The 16,948-nt window shown below is 43.3% G+C and overlaps 1 protein-coding gene across 1 annotated transcript in view; it reads left to right on the forward strand.

Moving 5' to 3' along the window:
• Positions 1 to 9,045: 9,045 nt before the first annotated feature.
• LOC102378129 (keratin, type I cytoskeletal 10) overlaps positions 9,046 to 16,948 on the forward strand; it is a 9,533-nt gene continuing 1,630 nt past the window's right edge. Inside the window, exons 1-6 of the mRNA XM_025202934.1 lie at positions 9,046 to 9,339; positions 9,963 to 10,045; positions 10,814 to 10,970; positions 13,751 to 13,912; positions 14,035 to 14,160; positions 16,050 to 16,267. Coding sequence (XP_025058719.1) covers positions 9,160 to 9,339; positions 9,963 to 10,045; positions 10,814 to 10,970; positions 13,751 to 13,912; positions 14,035 to 14,160; positions 16,050 to 16,267 — 926 coding nt within the window. The 5' untranslated portion in view covers positions 9,046 to 9,159. The remainder of the gene's footprint in view (positions 9,340 to 9,962; positions 10,046 to 10,813; positions 10,971 to 13,750; positions 13,913 to 14,034; positions 14,161 to 16,049; positions 16,268 to 16,948) is intronic.

Genomic DNA, 16,948 nt, shown 5'->3' on the forward strand with positions numbered 1-16,948 from the left:
AAGCAGCTGCGTAGAGCCCGAGTTGGCTGTGGTGTGCCAAGCAAGATGGCCTCATGTGTCATGCTCTGGCACGTGCTGGGGATTGCTGACCCCTGGAACATAGATTGGCAATATATAGCCCATGGGCCATATCCAGCTTCCAGAGCCACACAACCTGGCAGGCAGAGCTAGGAGACTTTGGCAGTGCATCATGACAGAGAGCTTGGTAGCATTCTGGTGGTAGGGGGCTTCATCCACACCAGAGGTGAGGCCAAGAAGCAAAGAGTGGCACTGAGGCTGGACAGTTGGGATCTGCAGCTGTGCCACAGCCAGGACAGCAGGGAGAACCAGCAGCAAGGAAAAGCCATCTCAGACCTGAGCTGGGTTGTTCCAACCCACAGCTCTAAAAGGTTGCCAACCCCTCTCTTAGAACACAGAAAATGGCAAGCCCCCACATCAACATAGTCCACTCAAAGTGCCACACAAATGTGGCTACAGTTTCTGGTTTAGGAAGCTCCCTACTTGGAGTACCATGTTGTGCTTGACGATTCCACTGCCTGTAGTGGTATGTTTTACTGCATGAGCCCTCAAAAACAAATACCTACAACAGATTCTGAGTATTCAATGTAAAGACTCCATAATCAAATAAAGAACATAGGAATTAGTAGCCAGCAGCTTATCGCTACCAGAATCAAAAGAAAGCACTGGACATAGTTAAAGTATGTACTCCAGATACTAACACACTAGGTGCATCTACATGTGCAATTAGCACATAGCATTTCAGTGTTTCAGTGTACATAACTGCTTCGCTGTAGGATAGTACTTGTCCCAGACAGTACTTTCCTACAGCAGAGTTAATTAATTTACTGTGCACTAATATGGGCTCATGTGTACAGTAACGCTTTACTGCTGAGCTAATTAGTCAGCTTCACAGTAAAGCGCATGTGTAAATGCAACCGCTGACTGTCAAATAAAGCTGCAAGTTAGAAACCAACTGATGTGGTGAATTGTGGGCATGCACAAGAAACTCTTAGGAGGAACCCTAACAAGGATGGCAGAGTAGATGATCTCGACATCAGAAAGTGAATGGAAGTAGCAGCAAACGGCAGAAAAAAATGGAAGACTAGTTTCTGCCCTGTGTATGAACACTGGCACCAAACCAATGAACAAATAAGTGCATATTCGCACATCATTTGCCTACTATAAACATGGTTCTTTGATTAATCGTGATATGATGGTGCAAGCTGTTATCAATTTTCTCTGTATTTTGCATTGTCATTTTTTTGTCATTTTTTACTTTTTATTCTTATTTTCTCTTTCTCGTTCCTGCTCCACTGCATTAGAAAACCCTGCAGATGAAGATTTTAATTTCCTGAGAAATGACTAATCTGAAAGTGCCTCCTAAAACTATTTTTCCATTGCTTGGCATCCTACGTTCTGTTTCATCATTGTAGCCCCATGTTATTCACAATGTAGAGTTACATATATATTCTGATAGCAAGGCAAACAACTTTCTCATTGTATCATAGCACCTCCCTGCCCTACCAAAAGATCATTATGAAAAACTAAGCACCCAGACAAAGGTAAAGATAGATTTAAATTCAATTAAAGTATAATTAATAAATTAAGAGGTGAGAAGCCATCAAATTACATTTACTTCAAGCAGATATCATACAATTAATGTAATGTAACTTTTTGTGACATTTTTTCAAACTATATGGAATTGCAGCTGGCATAATTTAATAGGCAGAACAATTAGAAGAGTTTCCATATGGAGCTACACACCCCATAGGAAATGGTATCTTTTCTAGAACCAAAACATAATCTAAATATTCTTCGGGATTCCAGAGTAACCTAGCAGCTCTCCTCACCATCTGATAAATTTGGGCAAAGAATCAGAAACCATTGAGAACCACTGAAACAAAATGCTAGGATAATACATAATCCTGCCACTCTAACAAGAACAGGCCACAGTGAAGATGGAGGATTTGAACCTGGTTCCTTTGAAGTCAATACCTAAATCCCATTAACATTAAACAAAAATAGGATCAAGTGTTTAAGTTTCAAAATGTTCTCCCTCAAAACCATTCATAAAAGATCACACTATGGCTAAGGACAGACATTACACATAAACCGGTTTAAGTGATCAGAAACTGGTTTAACCCTGTAACAGAACAGATGTTCACTGCACATAAACCAGTTTGAGAATGGCTGAAACTAGTTTGAGATAAACCTGGTTGAATGTAGTATCAGACATAACTGATTTGGCTCAAATTAGTCTATGTAATATCTGTGCCAGACCCCTTGCTGGTTTAAGATAAACCAGACACCCCCAGCATCCTGGCATACTCTCTGGGCTGGGCAAGGCTCTATGTTCCAAAGGAGGACTGGCCCCTCCCCTCTGCTCCCTGGCTGCAGCTCCAGAGACTGTGGGCTGCTTCCCCGCTCCCCTCACCACTCCCCGCTAAGCAGGAATTCCCCCCTCCCCTCTGCCTTGCTGAGGAGGTGACTGTGTATTAGCTATCAGACCACATGCTGGCTATGGTCTGTGCTGAGTTAACAGGTAGAATCAACAGGCAGAAACAACAAGTAGCTGCTAATGTCCCTCTGTTGTTTTCTTAATTGGGTGATAAACTGTTATAAATTCCCTGCTGGGCTAATCAGAGCTCCTGCAGAAGCCTGGCCATGCCCCCCTCAGCTCCATGCTCTGGAAGGAAGGGAGGGCTGCTCTAGTGCCCCCCAGCTTCTAGCCTGAGCCACTGCAGGCATGTGCCTGCATTTCTGGGACGTCTGTCCAGTTACAAAAGTGATTTTGCCTATACAGGTTAAACTAACCTGCAAAGATTGAATCAATTCAGCCTCGGGCTTTTTGAATGTCTGTCCCTAGCTTCTATGATCTTGCTCCCCAGTATAAGTTGCTGTATCACCAAAAGTTGCCGAGCCTTGCAAAACAGGGGGATGTCAGAAATCTAAGCAGGCATGATACTTAAGGTCATAAGTACACAGAGGTCAGAGGATCCAGCCAAAAAGTAAGGAAGGAACTAAACTGGGCCCTATACATATGACATTGCAAAATTTAGGACTAACCCTTCCTGATTATTCAAATGCATTTGGCTACATTTATGACAGATCACATAACTGCACTTTGTACTGAACACCATCCCAATTTATTTTCATTTTTACAATAATCACTATAGTTGATTAAATCTAGTTCTATCAGGCACATAAAATCTTTCAGACACATATCACTGTGTCACTTTATAGCAACAACTCACTAGAACAGGCAACTGTCCCTCTAATTTTATTACATCATGAAGAATATATTCCTATTTTGGAAAATGTAATTGTATTCTTAAGTCATTGTTCATTGCATCTGTGTTTTCTCATGAAGCATTATATATGTATGTGGACAATAATGAAATTGAGAAAAAGAAAAAAACCTGTTCATTTAAATGCTTGTTTTCAAATTTCATCAAATCTATTTCTTAATATCTGCCTGACCCACCTAGCTAGCTGATTTGTAATTTTCAAGGACAATTTAAACCACTTTAGGATTAACATTTTCTAGAGAAAAAATGAAGGGGTAATAGAGTGGATTTCATAGTGTGCAGGTATGACAGCGATGTATAGACTTCAGGAATTTAAGTACTCTTCTGATTTAGAAAGGGGTACTTAAGTACAGAATCAGGCCCTATATAACTCACATATAATCCTCATAATTTGAATGGCATATCACAAAAAATAAAGAAAATGGAAACGGTTTCAATCAAGGATTAATTACTCACTCTAGAAATAAATATATTTATAAGTAAAGTAGAGGTTCTTAAACTTTGGTCTCCAAGGATGTATACAGACACTCAGGAAGAGTGCAACCACCTCTTCCGCAGCCAGGGGTTAGCTGTCAATGGGCTGAGTGGCCCCTGAGCCTGCCTGCTTCTCCCACAGCCAGGGGGCAAGCTGCCAGTGGTCCCTGAGCTGTGGGAGGTGCAGATTTTCCCTCCATGGTGGTGGTGCCCCCTGGGGCCACCCAGGTGGGCAGCTAGTGGGTGCTGCCCCAGCTCACAGGCAGCACCCAACCTAATCCAACTGTTCCCTGAGCCTGAACTGGGGTGGCAACCATCCAGTAGCAGCCCACCCAGGTGTGTCCAGGGGGTACCACCACTACAGAAGGAAGGATCAGGGCTCTGCACAGCTCAAGGGCTGCTTGACCTACCAGCAGCTCACCCCCCACAGCTGTGGGAGACATGGGTAGGCTCCATTAAAAAAAAAAAAAGGATTGGGCCCCTCACTGCTTCTGCCTTCAGCCTGCTTCTCCCACAGCAGAGGGAGGGGGAAAAGGGGCATGAGATGTCAAAGCCTGGGAGACAGACTAACCAGTGGTGGCTTGGCCCGGGGGTTTTGAAAAGATCAAAAATGATTGGTGAGGGGGCATTTCCTTTTTCCCCACCAGTCAGGTCCCTGGAAGGGGGGAAGGATTGCCCCCTCTCACCCGGGGGTGAGGTAGAGAAACCGGACCTGAGTGAAGACTCAACTCTCACATCCCCCAATTGGTCCCACCGGCCACCTGGAGGGGGAGAAAAGGGACAACACACTTGGCTTGGGAAGAGATTGATGAGGGACAAAGAACAGGGGTACTGAAGAGCTGGTGAGAACTGACCAGCCAGGCCAGAGCAGTTGTCCCAGAAGGGCCTTGAAGCCAGTGGAGAGTTCAAACTGTGGGCAGTGGCTCGGCTTGGCAGCAGCGGGGTGCAGGGGTGGCACACTCAGCAAATCCCCGAGGTGCAGACAGTGGCTTGGGCATCCAACCCCCGGCAGGGAATCCCCGGCCTGGGAGCTGCAGGGGCAGCATGGCTGGGGAGCTGCAGGTGGCAGTTCCCCTCTGGCATGCATGGTAGCACACAGGAAAACTCCAACCTCTCCTTGGAGTACAGACCACACAGGGAGGGCCCTGGAGGCACTAGAACTTCTAGCTACAAGCAGCAGCCTAGGTCTGAATAGTTCAGTGGTTGAACTCTTGCCTACCTCACTAGAAACTGGAGTTCAATTCCCTAGCCAAGGCATTTCAGGGGTGAGTTGAGGTGAAGGGGGGAAATTGCTGTTGGGGAGGTGGGTTCCTCATCTCTTTTTCCCCCCACCCCTCCGGGGTGTCTGCGTCTCATATTTTGTTACTCTGCATCTCATATTTTGTCAACCTTTCTCTTGTCAATTGAATGAGTAAGTCTAAACATTGTTGAGGTCGTCTGTTCCCCCTGGGTACAGGACTACACCCATTACTCCCTGGTATTGATGTGGTGTCCCAACCCCTGTCCCCCATCATTAAATGCTATATTATTAAGACCTAACGGACATTCTGGCTCTTCTTTATAGGGAGTATGAGGAGTGCTGCGCACCTCAGGCAGCTACATCTCCCACAGTGCTCTGGCACCTACTCTGATCCCTTCAATTGGAGAGGGGGTACACTGGGTACCACCCAGGTTACACCTGCAATGACAGAAATAGCTACATTGCAAACTAAACTACATATGGATGTGATTTAGTTCGCAACATAGAAAACTCATTACAATCATAAACCCCCGCCCCCAACCATGTGTACAGGATGATGCAATTAAACCACAAGCACCCAAAGGCATCTGATATACACTTTAGTGGAACTTTGCCCCACTGTTATAGGTACACTGATACATCGGTCCTATATTGGATTGGCACCAACATAAGGAAAATTGACAGTATCGGCAATCAGCTTTTTTTGCCTGATGTGGCTGATAATATTGCTGATAAATGCCCCATGCATGCGTGCAGCCACAGGCACCGCCCAGCCAGGGTGGAGTGGGGCATGGGACGGAGCCACGAGAGGCTTATCTTGGGGGTCGGGGGTGGGGAGGAGGGCAGCTCCTGCTGCTACATTCAACCCAGGAGGGCATGGGGGGGCATGTGCCCCCAGATCTCTGCATGGGGCAAGGGCAGATTGCCACTGCAGGTTGGGACTGGGGATGTGCCGTGCTCTTCCTGGTGGGGGGTTGGGCCAGGCTGTGCTCAAGGCAGGCACCAGTGACATTGGAAGTGGCGGCTATGGTGAATTTTGGGGTGGTTGCAACCCCACCCCCATAGCTGCCCTCCCAGCACTGCCACCACCTGTCCTGAGCACAGCCTGAACCACTCCCACTGCCAGGAAGAGCTCAGTGCAGCCCCAACCCCAGCCCACAGCAGCAGCCCACCCTCGCCCCATGCACAGATCCAAGGGCGCATGCCCCCCATGCCTTCCCAGGGTGCGCGTAGTGGCAGAAGCCACCTCCCCCATGCCCCCCAGAAAACCACTGGCAGCTCCATCCCGCACACCGCTACGCCCTGGCTGGGCAGCACCTGCCCCAGCCCCAGTCCCACTCTTTTCCTCACCATGGGGGCCTCAATCTCCCCCCCCACCCCTTTCCCCCAACAGCCTTGCCAGCTTGATGCTGCTGGGCTGCATATCGGCAATTGAATTGGTATCGGCCAATATGACTTGTTAAAATTCGGCCATCGGTATTGGCTCAAAAAATCTCTGTTGGTGCACCCCTACCCACAATGGTTAGCCACAGCAGACTGCATGCTCTTTTTTAATTGGCACACACCAAGCAGTGATTGACTGCTCAGGTATCACACTTTTTCTTCAGAAACATTACTTTTTTTTCCTTTTGAAGTTTTCTTCATGTTCCCTTTTGTTGACTATTTGTGCTTGTTTCTCTGAACAATTCTGTACACCCAGTGCAGAATTCTTTTTCATTTTATATGCCCAAATGGTAGTTTCCAGTCACATTAATGGCATTTCTGGTACTTGCACATGGCATATAATTCTATTTACATGCGTGTCACAGGGCACTAAGGTATGCCTACTCCTTCAAGAGCAGAGGCAACTTAGCTAGGGAGCCCTGAGAGCTAAGCAGGGCTCCACAGCTTCAGGTAGCCTTGGCATCAGGCTAATCAGCGTGTTATCTGGACCCTCCACCTGGTCAGCTGACCAGAAGGAAACAGGGCCCTGAGCACATATAAGCCCCAGGGCTGGGGCTGACAGGGAATTAGTTCTCTGTCAGCAGCTAGGGGGAAGGAGCTCTTGCAGAAATGCTACTCAGAGATGCTTGGTTGCCTATTCTGCTGCTGGTAAGATTAATGGGCTCTAGGAGCTCCTAAAGCATCTGGGGCTAGGAGGCACACATTGTTGAGGGAGAAGCTTGCCTCCTTAAAGGGTCAGAAAGCGACCTCCAGTGTTATTGTTGTTGTTATATTATAGCCCAGGGGCTTGTATTTACATTGTTATTAGAGTCCAGTGGACTGGGATGAGGCCATTTGGGGAGGAGAGCGCAGAGACAGGGCTGCAGGGAGCCCAGTGCCAGAGGAGCAAAGGGTCCAATGACGACAGGAAGCTGAGCTGAATGGTGGCCTCATCAAAAGAGACAACATTTAAGTACAATCTGTGAGGCATGGGGCACGGTAAAAGGGTGGGTTTGGAGCCATGCATCTAGCCCATAAGGTTTAGGGTGTTATGAGAGGCACTGACTTTGAGTGAGACCCAGCAAAGGATCCAAGATCAGCAGGGTCTAGAGGGACTCAGCAGGACTGTGACCACACAAACTCGTGGGCAGGCTCCCAACTTATTATTTCAACCAACAAGATGTGGCAGGTAAGATTAGAAGGTGCCCACAGGGCAGAGCAGGCACGGTCACAGAGCCCTAGGGTCATCACGGCCATCCCTGGGGACCCCATGCCATGACAACATGCAGTATGAATATCTAAGCATCCACACATCCACTGAGCATATACAGTAAGCAATGCATTGGTCAGCCAGGTATATGACTATGCCCATATGTATATTAGGGATACATAAATCACAAAATCCTACCCAGCCAAAACATATATGACTGACCAGGATTAGATGCTGGGCAGAGGAGGAGGATCCTCCCATGGTTTAGTCCCAATAGTAGAGTAGCTAAGCAGAAAACTTAGATCCCAGCCCACCCCACCTCCCCTTCATTCAGAGAGAATTGACACTGTCTCTCTCTGACTTCCCAATACAGTGCTCTAATTACCATGTTGTCCAATCTTCTACAGATGTATGTTGCAGATCATAATTCTCTCTCAGTTCATGCATGTAAATAAATAGATTTACTTTCCTTTCAGATACAAAAAGTAGTTTCATACTATCCATACCTCAATTAAATGACAGAGCCTTATTTGCTGAACCATTGTTGAATCATCATATCTTTCTTTTTCAATTCTTAACAATGTAAAGGCAAACAATTAAAAGTATAAAACAACAAGTTTTGGTTACTGATCACCATTTATTGCACCACATCAAAACAGTCAAAGAAATAAGAGAATGTTTTCTAAAGCTCTACATAGCTAGAGAAGCATGTAAAAATATATTTAAAAAAAACAACTCTCCAGAGACAACAGAAACTGAACAACTATTACTGTATCACCCTGGCTGAAGAAATACGAAAAACAAAAACCAGTCCAAAAGAAAGCTGTTTTCACACCCTCCAATCATATAGGTGTGTATATGAGAAATCAAAGAAAGAGTAGGAATGCCCCCATAAAAGTTCAAAGCGGGGGTGGGGCAGAGAGAGAAAATTACACAATCTTGTTGAAAAGATGAAGAGTATAATGTGGTCTAGTATATTTTGGTCCACCCATTTTCCACATTGACATCATAAATGATTTGAGGGAAAGCAGGCAAACAGGAATATTTGGGTTAGCTATTAATAACTATTTGTTGCATACGTATGATATACTGCTAAACAGAACAATAGGGTTAAGAAAAATACGTTCCAGAAGAACACTCCCTTATAAATCTAAATATAAAAGCTGGACCCTGTCTTTATACTGCAGTCTGTCCTTGAGCTACATTTCTGCCTTTGCAAACTTACCCTGTACTTTACTATAATGTCTTTCTTTGGTTGTGGGTCTAGGCAAATTTCCTCCTGCCATACTGGTGGTGCATCTATGAAAATACCCTGTTGGGGAGTGTATGGTTTAGGTGGAGGTTCTGGTCTGGGAATGTATGAGACTGGGGGAAACTGGTGTGGTGGCTTGGGCTGGGGTGGTATTGGAGGTGGTACAGCTGGATCTTTTCATAACTTTAGCTATGGTGCTGTTGGTAATAATAGTAGTGACGGCAGACTTCTTTTTGGTGGTGAAAAAGAAACCATGCAGAATCTTAATGACCGTTTGGCATCTTACTTGGGCAAAGTGCAAGCTCTGGAGGAAGCAAATGCAGAGCTTGAGCACAAAATCAAGGACTGGTATGAGACATTAGGGTCATATACTGAGGGAGGATCCCGTGACTACAGTAAATACTATACCACCATTGAGGACCTTAGGAATCAGGTAAGAATACATCATTTTGAAACCATTTATTTTTGTTGGATAACTTATATGCTTAATTAGTATCCATTCTAAAAAGTAGCTATTCAAAGCATTTGCTTATTTTAACTGTAATGTTAATATAAAATATATCTACCTACATTATGCATATATTAACAAGTCAGTAGCTCTCACATTGGACTCCAGGAACCAATATGTACTTGATATGTTCATAATGAAGACAACTCAGTTAAAGCCACCTGACATTCACTTTTCACTTATCTTAATGTGACTTTTGTGAAGTATGTGAAGTAAGCCTACAAGGTGTTCATGAAGCAGTAAGAATGAAAAGACACTATTAGAAAATGATATGGAAAAAGAAAAATAAGGGTCATACTGAATGGACAAAAGGAGAAACTGAACAAACTGAAGAAATAATTCTTAAAAACAGAACCACATGAACAAATATTTTTTTCATTTTAGTTCCTCATATAAGTACAATATATCAGCTCTTAAACTGCTTAACATTAACTGTTCCACTGACTGTAACTACTTTCACCCAAAGAATGGGACCCAGGCAAAGTGAAAGAAAACTAAAAAATCCAATAAATACTTTTTTTCCTCAGTAATCTCCTTCCATTTTTTAGATTATTGCTGCAACTGTTGAAAATGCCAGTATCATTCTGCAGACTGACAATGCCAGGCTGGCTGTTGATGACTTCAAAGTGAAGTAAGCAGAATTAATTATATGGCAAATGAGCTATTAAATAAATGCAACGTTAAAACACTATCAAATAATTTTATAAGAATCTTTCATTACCTGCTTTAATCAACCTGAAAAGCAATATTTCTCTTAAATCTTCACAGATTTCTTCAATGATTAAACTTTGCTGTAAAATGTTATATTGCTAAAACATTTTATAATTACATTTTCCATAATGCAACCTATTCCTTATTTCTTCAAGCATAACATGCTTGACCAAATCTTCGGACTTTCATATTAAAAGACAAAAAATGAAACATCACAAAGAGAAATATTTATATGGATATGACCTCTATGGTGCATATAAAAGCTTCCTTTCCTTTTTTATTTGAATTTAAGATGCAGAAAATATTTATAAGAAATACACAATTTTAAAAGGTATGTCTTATATGTGAAAGAATATGATGACTCATATTAGTGAAGTTTTATGAAACATGTAAAAGGGATAGAAAGGTAAGAACTACCTATTTGCTGTAGGCCAGATCTTGCAGTCAATGCAAATTCTGACTGAGTCTGTTTTCCAGAATTTACAAATGAGTTAAAAGGGTAAAAACAGATACATTTTTATTCATAGAATTAAAAGCTAGAGTCTGTAATTCTCAGTCATGGTCAGTAGTGTATCATTCAGTAATTAATCAAATTGTTTAATTTTTTTCTGGAATTTTATGGAGTATTATGCAGCAATAATAATGGGTATGGCAATCTGACCATAGTTTTCTAAACAATTCTTTTTAGATACGAGAATGAGCTATACCTTCGGCAGAATGTTGAAGCTGACATCCGTGGTCTGCGAAAAGTCCTAGATGAGCAAACCCTTGCCAAAAGTAACCTGGAGATTCAGATTGAAAGCCTGGCTGATGAGGTGGCTTACCTCAAGAAGAATCATGAAGAGGTATTGTAGGATCTATGCAGAGGTGTAACTGGGTGGAAGTGGCTCACGAGGCACTAAAAATTGGAGAATCGTAGAAAATTAGGGTTGGAAGGGACCTTAGGAGGTCATCTAGTTCAGTGGTACTCAACCTTTTTTGTACCAGGACCCATTTGTAAACATCAGTGATCAGTCACAACCCACTGCCCCACACCCCCAACACTGCCTCCCATCCCCTGGGTGGGGTAGTGGGGGGTGTGGGGTAGGGGGGACCCTGAGCAGCCCCTCACGGGCTAGAACTCTGCCAGCCTGCAAGGAAAAAGCCACCGTTTCCCACATTTTTCTCCTTTAAAGTTTGTTGATCCATTTTTAAAGTTTGTTCATGACCCTTTCACATATTCTTGTGACCTTGGGTCGTGACCCACAGGTTGAGAAATGCTGATCTAGTCCAACCTCCTGCTCAAAGCAGGACCATCTCCAACTAGATCATCCCAGCCAAGGCTTTGTTTAGCCAGGGCTTAAAAACCTCCAAGGATGGAGAGTCCACAACCTCTCTAAGTAACCTGTTATAATGCTTTACTACCCTCCTAGGAGAAAGCTTTTCCTAATATCTAACCTCAATTTCCCATGCTGCAACTTGAGACCGTTGTTCTTTGTTTTGTCATTTGCCATCACTGATAACAGTGTAGCTCCATCATGTCTAGAACTGCCCTTCAGGTAGTTGAAGGCTACTATTGAATTCCCTCTCAGTCTTCTCTTCTCCAGACTAAATAAGCCCACCTCCCTCAGCCTCTCTTCATAAGTCATGTGCCCTACACCCCTAACCATTTTTGTTGCCCTCCAATGGACTCCCTCCAATCTGTCCACATCCTATCTGTAGTGGGAGGCACAAAACTGGATACAATACTCCAGATGTGGTCTCACCAGTGCTGAACAGAGAGGAATAATCAGTTGCCTCGATCTGCTGGCAACACTCCTAATGCAGCCCAGTATGCCATTAGCTTTCCAGGGAACAAGGGCACATTGTTGGCTCACATTCAGCTTATTGTCCACTGTAAGCCACAGGTCCCAGGTTGCCACAACTGGCCTACCAGCAGCAGTCTAACAGTTAGGAGAGTGGCAGTGGCAGCTGCTTTTTTTTTTTTTTTTTGGATCTTCTAACTCAGCACTCAGGGCTGGTACCCTGGTCACCTCTCCCCTCAGTTGCACTGCTGATCGATCTATGCACAGCTAAAGTCAAAGAGACAGTTGGGGGTCAATTGGTGTATCTATTGCAATCAGTGAAGGTTGCTTATTTAAACCAGTTAAGGATCCAGCCTGGAATGTTTATTAATAACACAGAAAATCTTTGTAAATTCTTCTTCTGAAGGATTAGCTATTTTAGCCTTTGGGGTTTACATTATAAGGGAGTCTGTTTTTCAGAAAAATATAGAGAGGAAATTAATGAAATCTTGCTAAGAATGTCACTGTTTATTTGATCATATCAAGTGAGATAGACACTCATCTTGCACTTCTGCAGAAGAAAAAGGTGGTGTCTTGGTTCTATTTTTTTAGTCCCTGTGTGAGCTATATAGACTTCAGGGATTAACACTGAAGGAAATCATACCTGCAGTGTCACTGCTCCTCACTCAAAGAAAATAGCAGCAGGGGAAGTAAATGTAGGTTTGGCTTCTTAACACTGCCACTCATGCACTAGTCAACACAGCTGTAATAGCATGAAGTAAGTAATCAATACCAGGTACAAATCTTGTGCACATATAATTCCATCCAAAACAAATAGGGAAGCAAGCACCATGTGTGTGTCATAGTAAGGTCTCTGGCCTGCTCATAGGGGAGCACAACTATGCACTGACCCTTAATCAAAGCTTGTGGAATGTTTAATTGAATTGCTGCAATTACACCAGTTGGATATTTGTTAGGATTTCTAATTGGCAATGAGGGGGACATTTACTGCAATTTTACAAGTATTTATATTTGAAAGCAATAAACTTTGATAATTAATATTTCTTGGCAAATGAAGAGAAGTACCTTAGGATGTCTCAAGGTATAAAAACTTGGAAAACGATGGACATCTGTGCCATTGTAAGGATGTGCAATCAGAAAATGCGAGAGCAAATTTCTTTCCATGATTAAGAGACAAGTGGCAACTTTTACTGACAGCTGGTAATCTTTATTTAAAGTGTTTTTAATTGTTTCCCTGCCCTACTCTGTGAGTGTGAAGACTCTTGGCCAAACTACCACAGAACCATTTAACAGGCTCTGATTTATCTTTCCAAACAGATCTATTAGCTACTAGCTATCTTCAGAACAAAATTTTGGGCTTACGTCCAGAAAAAAAACACATTTTGGTACATGTTTTAAAATACCAAGGTATTTATAATAAAATTTTAAAAGCATAATGCTGTGTCTCTTTTTAAATTAAGCATTTAATTGTTCAGGTGCAAAATTAATAATAAAATGACAGCTATTTTTATAAAATACTATGTAGGCCATTTTTTAGAAGTAGAGTTTACTCTTCACTATTGTTCATTGTTATTCATACTCTTTTGTAAGGTAAACCTTGGCCCCATTAATTTGCACAAATGTACAAGACACAAGAAGGAACAGAATTACACAAGTCACTTAAGCTACTCTGTAACCTAAACACATATCTAGAGTACATAGGATCATATATTTAAAGGTATTTTAGGTGCCTAACTCCCATTGATATCAGTGGGAATTAGACACCTAAATATCTTTAAAAATCTGTTCCTTGGTTCCTTGTTAGATCAAGCCCAAAGTCTTCATTTGTCCTCTTCATTTAGGAAATGAACGATTTGAGAAGCTCAGCCTCTCCTGATGTTAATGTAGAAATTAACACTGCTCCAGGAATTGATCTTACTACACGTCTGAATAAAATGAGAACAGAATATGAGGCCCTTGCAGAGCAGAATCGCAAGGATGTTGAAACCTGGTTTAATGAAAAGGTAAGAATGTTTCAGGTAACAAGTTTCTGAAAGTTGATTCCGTGTTCTGAAGCATTCTGAACAAAGGCTTCAAAACTTCAATCTTTTTTCACTAAACTACATTTTTTGTTATTGCAATACAGAGCAAAGAACTGAATGTTCAGATCAACTTCAGTGCTGAGGAGACCAATACCAATAAGAGTCAGATTACTGAACTAAAACGCACTTTTCAAGGTCTGGAGATAGAGATGAAATCCCAACTTGCTCTGGTATGGGAATGTTTACCTTTTTGATTCCCTTCTAAAAATCATGGGTAACATTTTCAGAAGGCTAAGTCCCATTTGAAAATGAGTCTTAGGCTCTTAACTCAGGTATGTATCTTTGAAAATGTAAACTCTCAAATATTTTTGGTTAAAATTCTGTCTTCAGTAAAATCACTGGTGATTTTGTCTTTGGCTTCAATGATACAGGGTACCATCCTGTATGTTACATATTTTATTTAACTAATAATTGTGTGTCTGTCTGATAACTTTTCCTTGTATTTTATCTTGTCAACAGCTTCTGTACTAAAAGATAAAATGCTCAATAGCTAGTGGTAACATTACAAAAGATATGAAGGGCCAGATTCTAATTAAATTTGTAGGTCCCTAACCAGGATTAGGGCAGAATTTAGGTGGTACATTACAAAATGGGATCATAATCAACCCTGCTCAATAGTTTCTTTGGTGCCTCCATTTTGGCCTAAAAAGATCCATAGTTATTTCAACTTAAGGCACTGCACATGCTCAGAAGTGAGTGAGATTGACCACTTAGGTCTCTATCTCCTCCCTCAATCTCTTACAGTACAAATCAGTGCTGGGAAGCAACCAAGCTGACCATCAGCCCCCAGTTCCTTTGGTTAGGACAAAGCATGCTGAGCATCTATTTGATGCTGAGAGTATCCATAGAGCTCAATAGGAAGAGGAAGACAGTGTAAACTCCTACAAGCAGATCAGTGATTCCAAAAGGTTGTGCCATGGCACAATAGTGTGCCACAGGAGTGGCAAAAGTGTGCCACATAAAACAATACTTTATTAGCATTAGATCTGGCCTGCAGAACTCCCCATGGGTCCAGAAATTTGGTGGTGAGGGAACGATGGCAATTAACACTGCTATCTCGCTCCTGCCAATGAATATCCAAGCTCTGTGCAGTGGAATCAGGCCCCAGCCTTGCCAGCCTCGCTTTGGTGGGGATCGGGCCCACAAATCAAATCTGGCCTGTGTATTGACACAAGACTGTTCATCTGGTCCCCGGGGCCAAAATGTTGAGGACCACTGTGTGAGTCTTGCATGCATGCACACGAACGCACGCGCACACATGCACCTTTTTAGGTGTAAGAGTGCAGTGTACCACCAAGATAAAATGCGTGCCCCAGATATCAAATGTTTAGGACACACTAACGTATCCTGACTGTGGCATTCTCCTGGGTGGGGGGGGAGGGGGGGGGAAATAAATACAGCCACCCTCCCCCACTGCTAAATTCCCAAGCCCCATACAACAGGTTGGGGCCAGATCATACCCTCTGCCCCCACCCCTGCGGCTGGATGAGTTCAGGCCACACACCCTTTCCCCTGTGGAGCCAGGCCGGGTCCAGATCAAGCCCCCTCCCCGCCCCCATGGGGTCAGATCAAGCATCCTTCCCTTGTTGGGCTGGGGAAGAGGCTGGGCCACACCCCCTTTCCACTGCCAGGCTGGGCTATGCCTCCTCCCTTCCCCGCCACAGGGCCAAGCTGGAGCCAGGATGCCTCCTGTCCCTCTCCAGGTTGCTGGATGGGGCCCTGTCATGAACGCCCTATGCTGAATCAGGACCACCAGCTGGATTTGACCTGCAGATGCCCTGGGCACTGCCCATCTGGCCTGCTTGCCAAAACAGTTGAGCACCACTGCATTATGCTATTACAAACACCACTAATTGAACTTAAAATAATATATAAACAATGAAACTAATCTTCTGAGACAAATGCAGACAGCGGAAAGCATCAACAATTAAGTGTCAAGTCAGGTGTTATATTGAGTGTTAAAAGGTGCCATTTTAACCTTAATATCACACATGGTTAAAACACAAGCTTCTACTTTGACTCTCACAAATTAGAATCAAGCACCTCTCTTTTCTGTCAGAAACAATCTCTTGAAGCTACTTTGGCAGAGACAGAAGCTCGCTATTGTGCTCAACTTTCACAAATACAAGTGGTGATAAGCAGCGTGGAGACCCAAATACAGCAGATCAGGGATGACATGGAGTGGCAGAATGCAGAGTATGAACAACTCCTAGATATCAAGATTCATCTGGAAAACGAGATTGAAACATACCGCCACCTCATAGATCGAGAGGAAAGGTAAGAAAATGAAGTGTACCGATGAAAAAATGTCTTACCCACTCTCCAGGTTCTACATAAATCATGGTGGGTTCTTTGGGTAAAATTAGGCTAAGTGACTGAAGCCTAAATCCCATTTTTAAAGCATCTGAATCACACCTGAGCCTGTCCCATTTATTTTGAATGAGATTTGAGCTCCCAAATGACTTAGGCACTTTTGAAAATGAGACTTCTCCTACTAAGTGGGAGTGTCTACACAAGACGGTAACTGCGCAGTAGCCTAATAACACTGCGCAGTAGTGCATCACAGTATGGACTGATGGACTGCGCAGTATTAGGCTATCACGACCACGCAGTATTATCACTAAAAAGGCATCACAAAAGTTCTTAATTATACAAGTACGAAATTAAATGTGCAGTAACCACTGTGCATTAATGAATGTGTAAATGTACCCAGTGACTTGGATTTTTTTTTACCCTTTCAGTACTGTTTTCATTTACCAGGTTGATTTGCCCAAAGAACTCTGGCTGGAGGTGATATCTGATGTTTTGTATAATCTACACTGCACAAAGGACATAAACCATCTCTTTCCACTAACACTTTTGTCTAACTCAGGGGTTTTCAACCTTTTTGGGTCAGTGTACCCCCAGTGGCCAGTCGAGAAGGCAGGAGTCCCCCGGTGGCCAGATGAGCCAGAGGGA

This window comes from Alligator sinensis, unplaced genomic scaffold, assembly GCF_000455745.1.
Source record: "Alligator sinensis unplaced genomic scaffold, ASM45574v1 scaffold886_1, whole genome shotgun sequence".
Lineage (NCBI taxonomy): Eukaryota > Metazoa > Chordata > Crocodylia > Alligatoridae > Alligator > Alligator sinensis.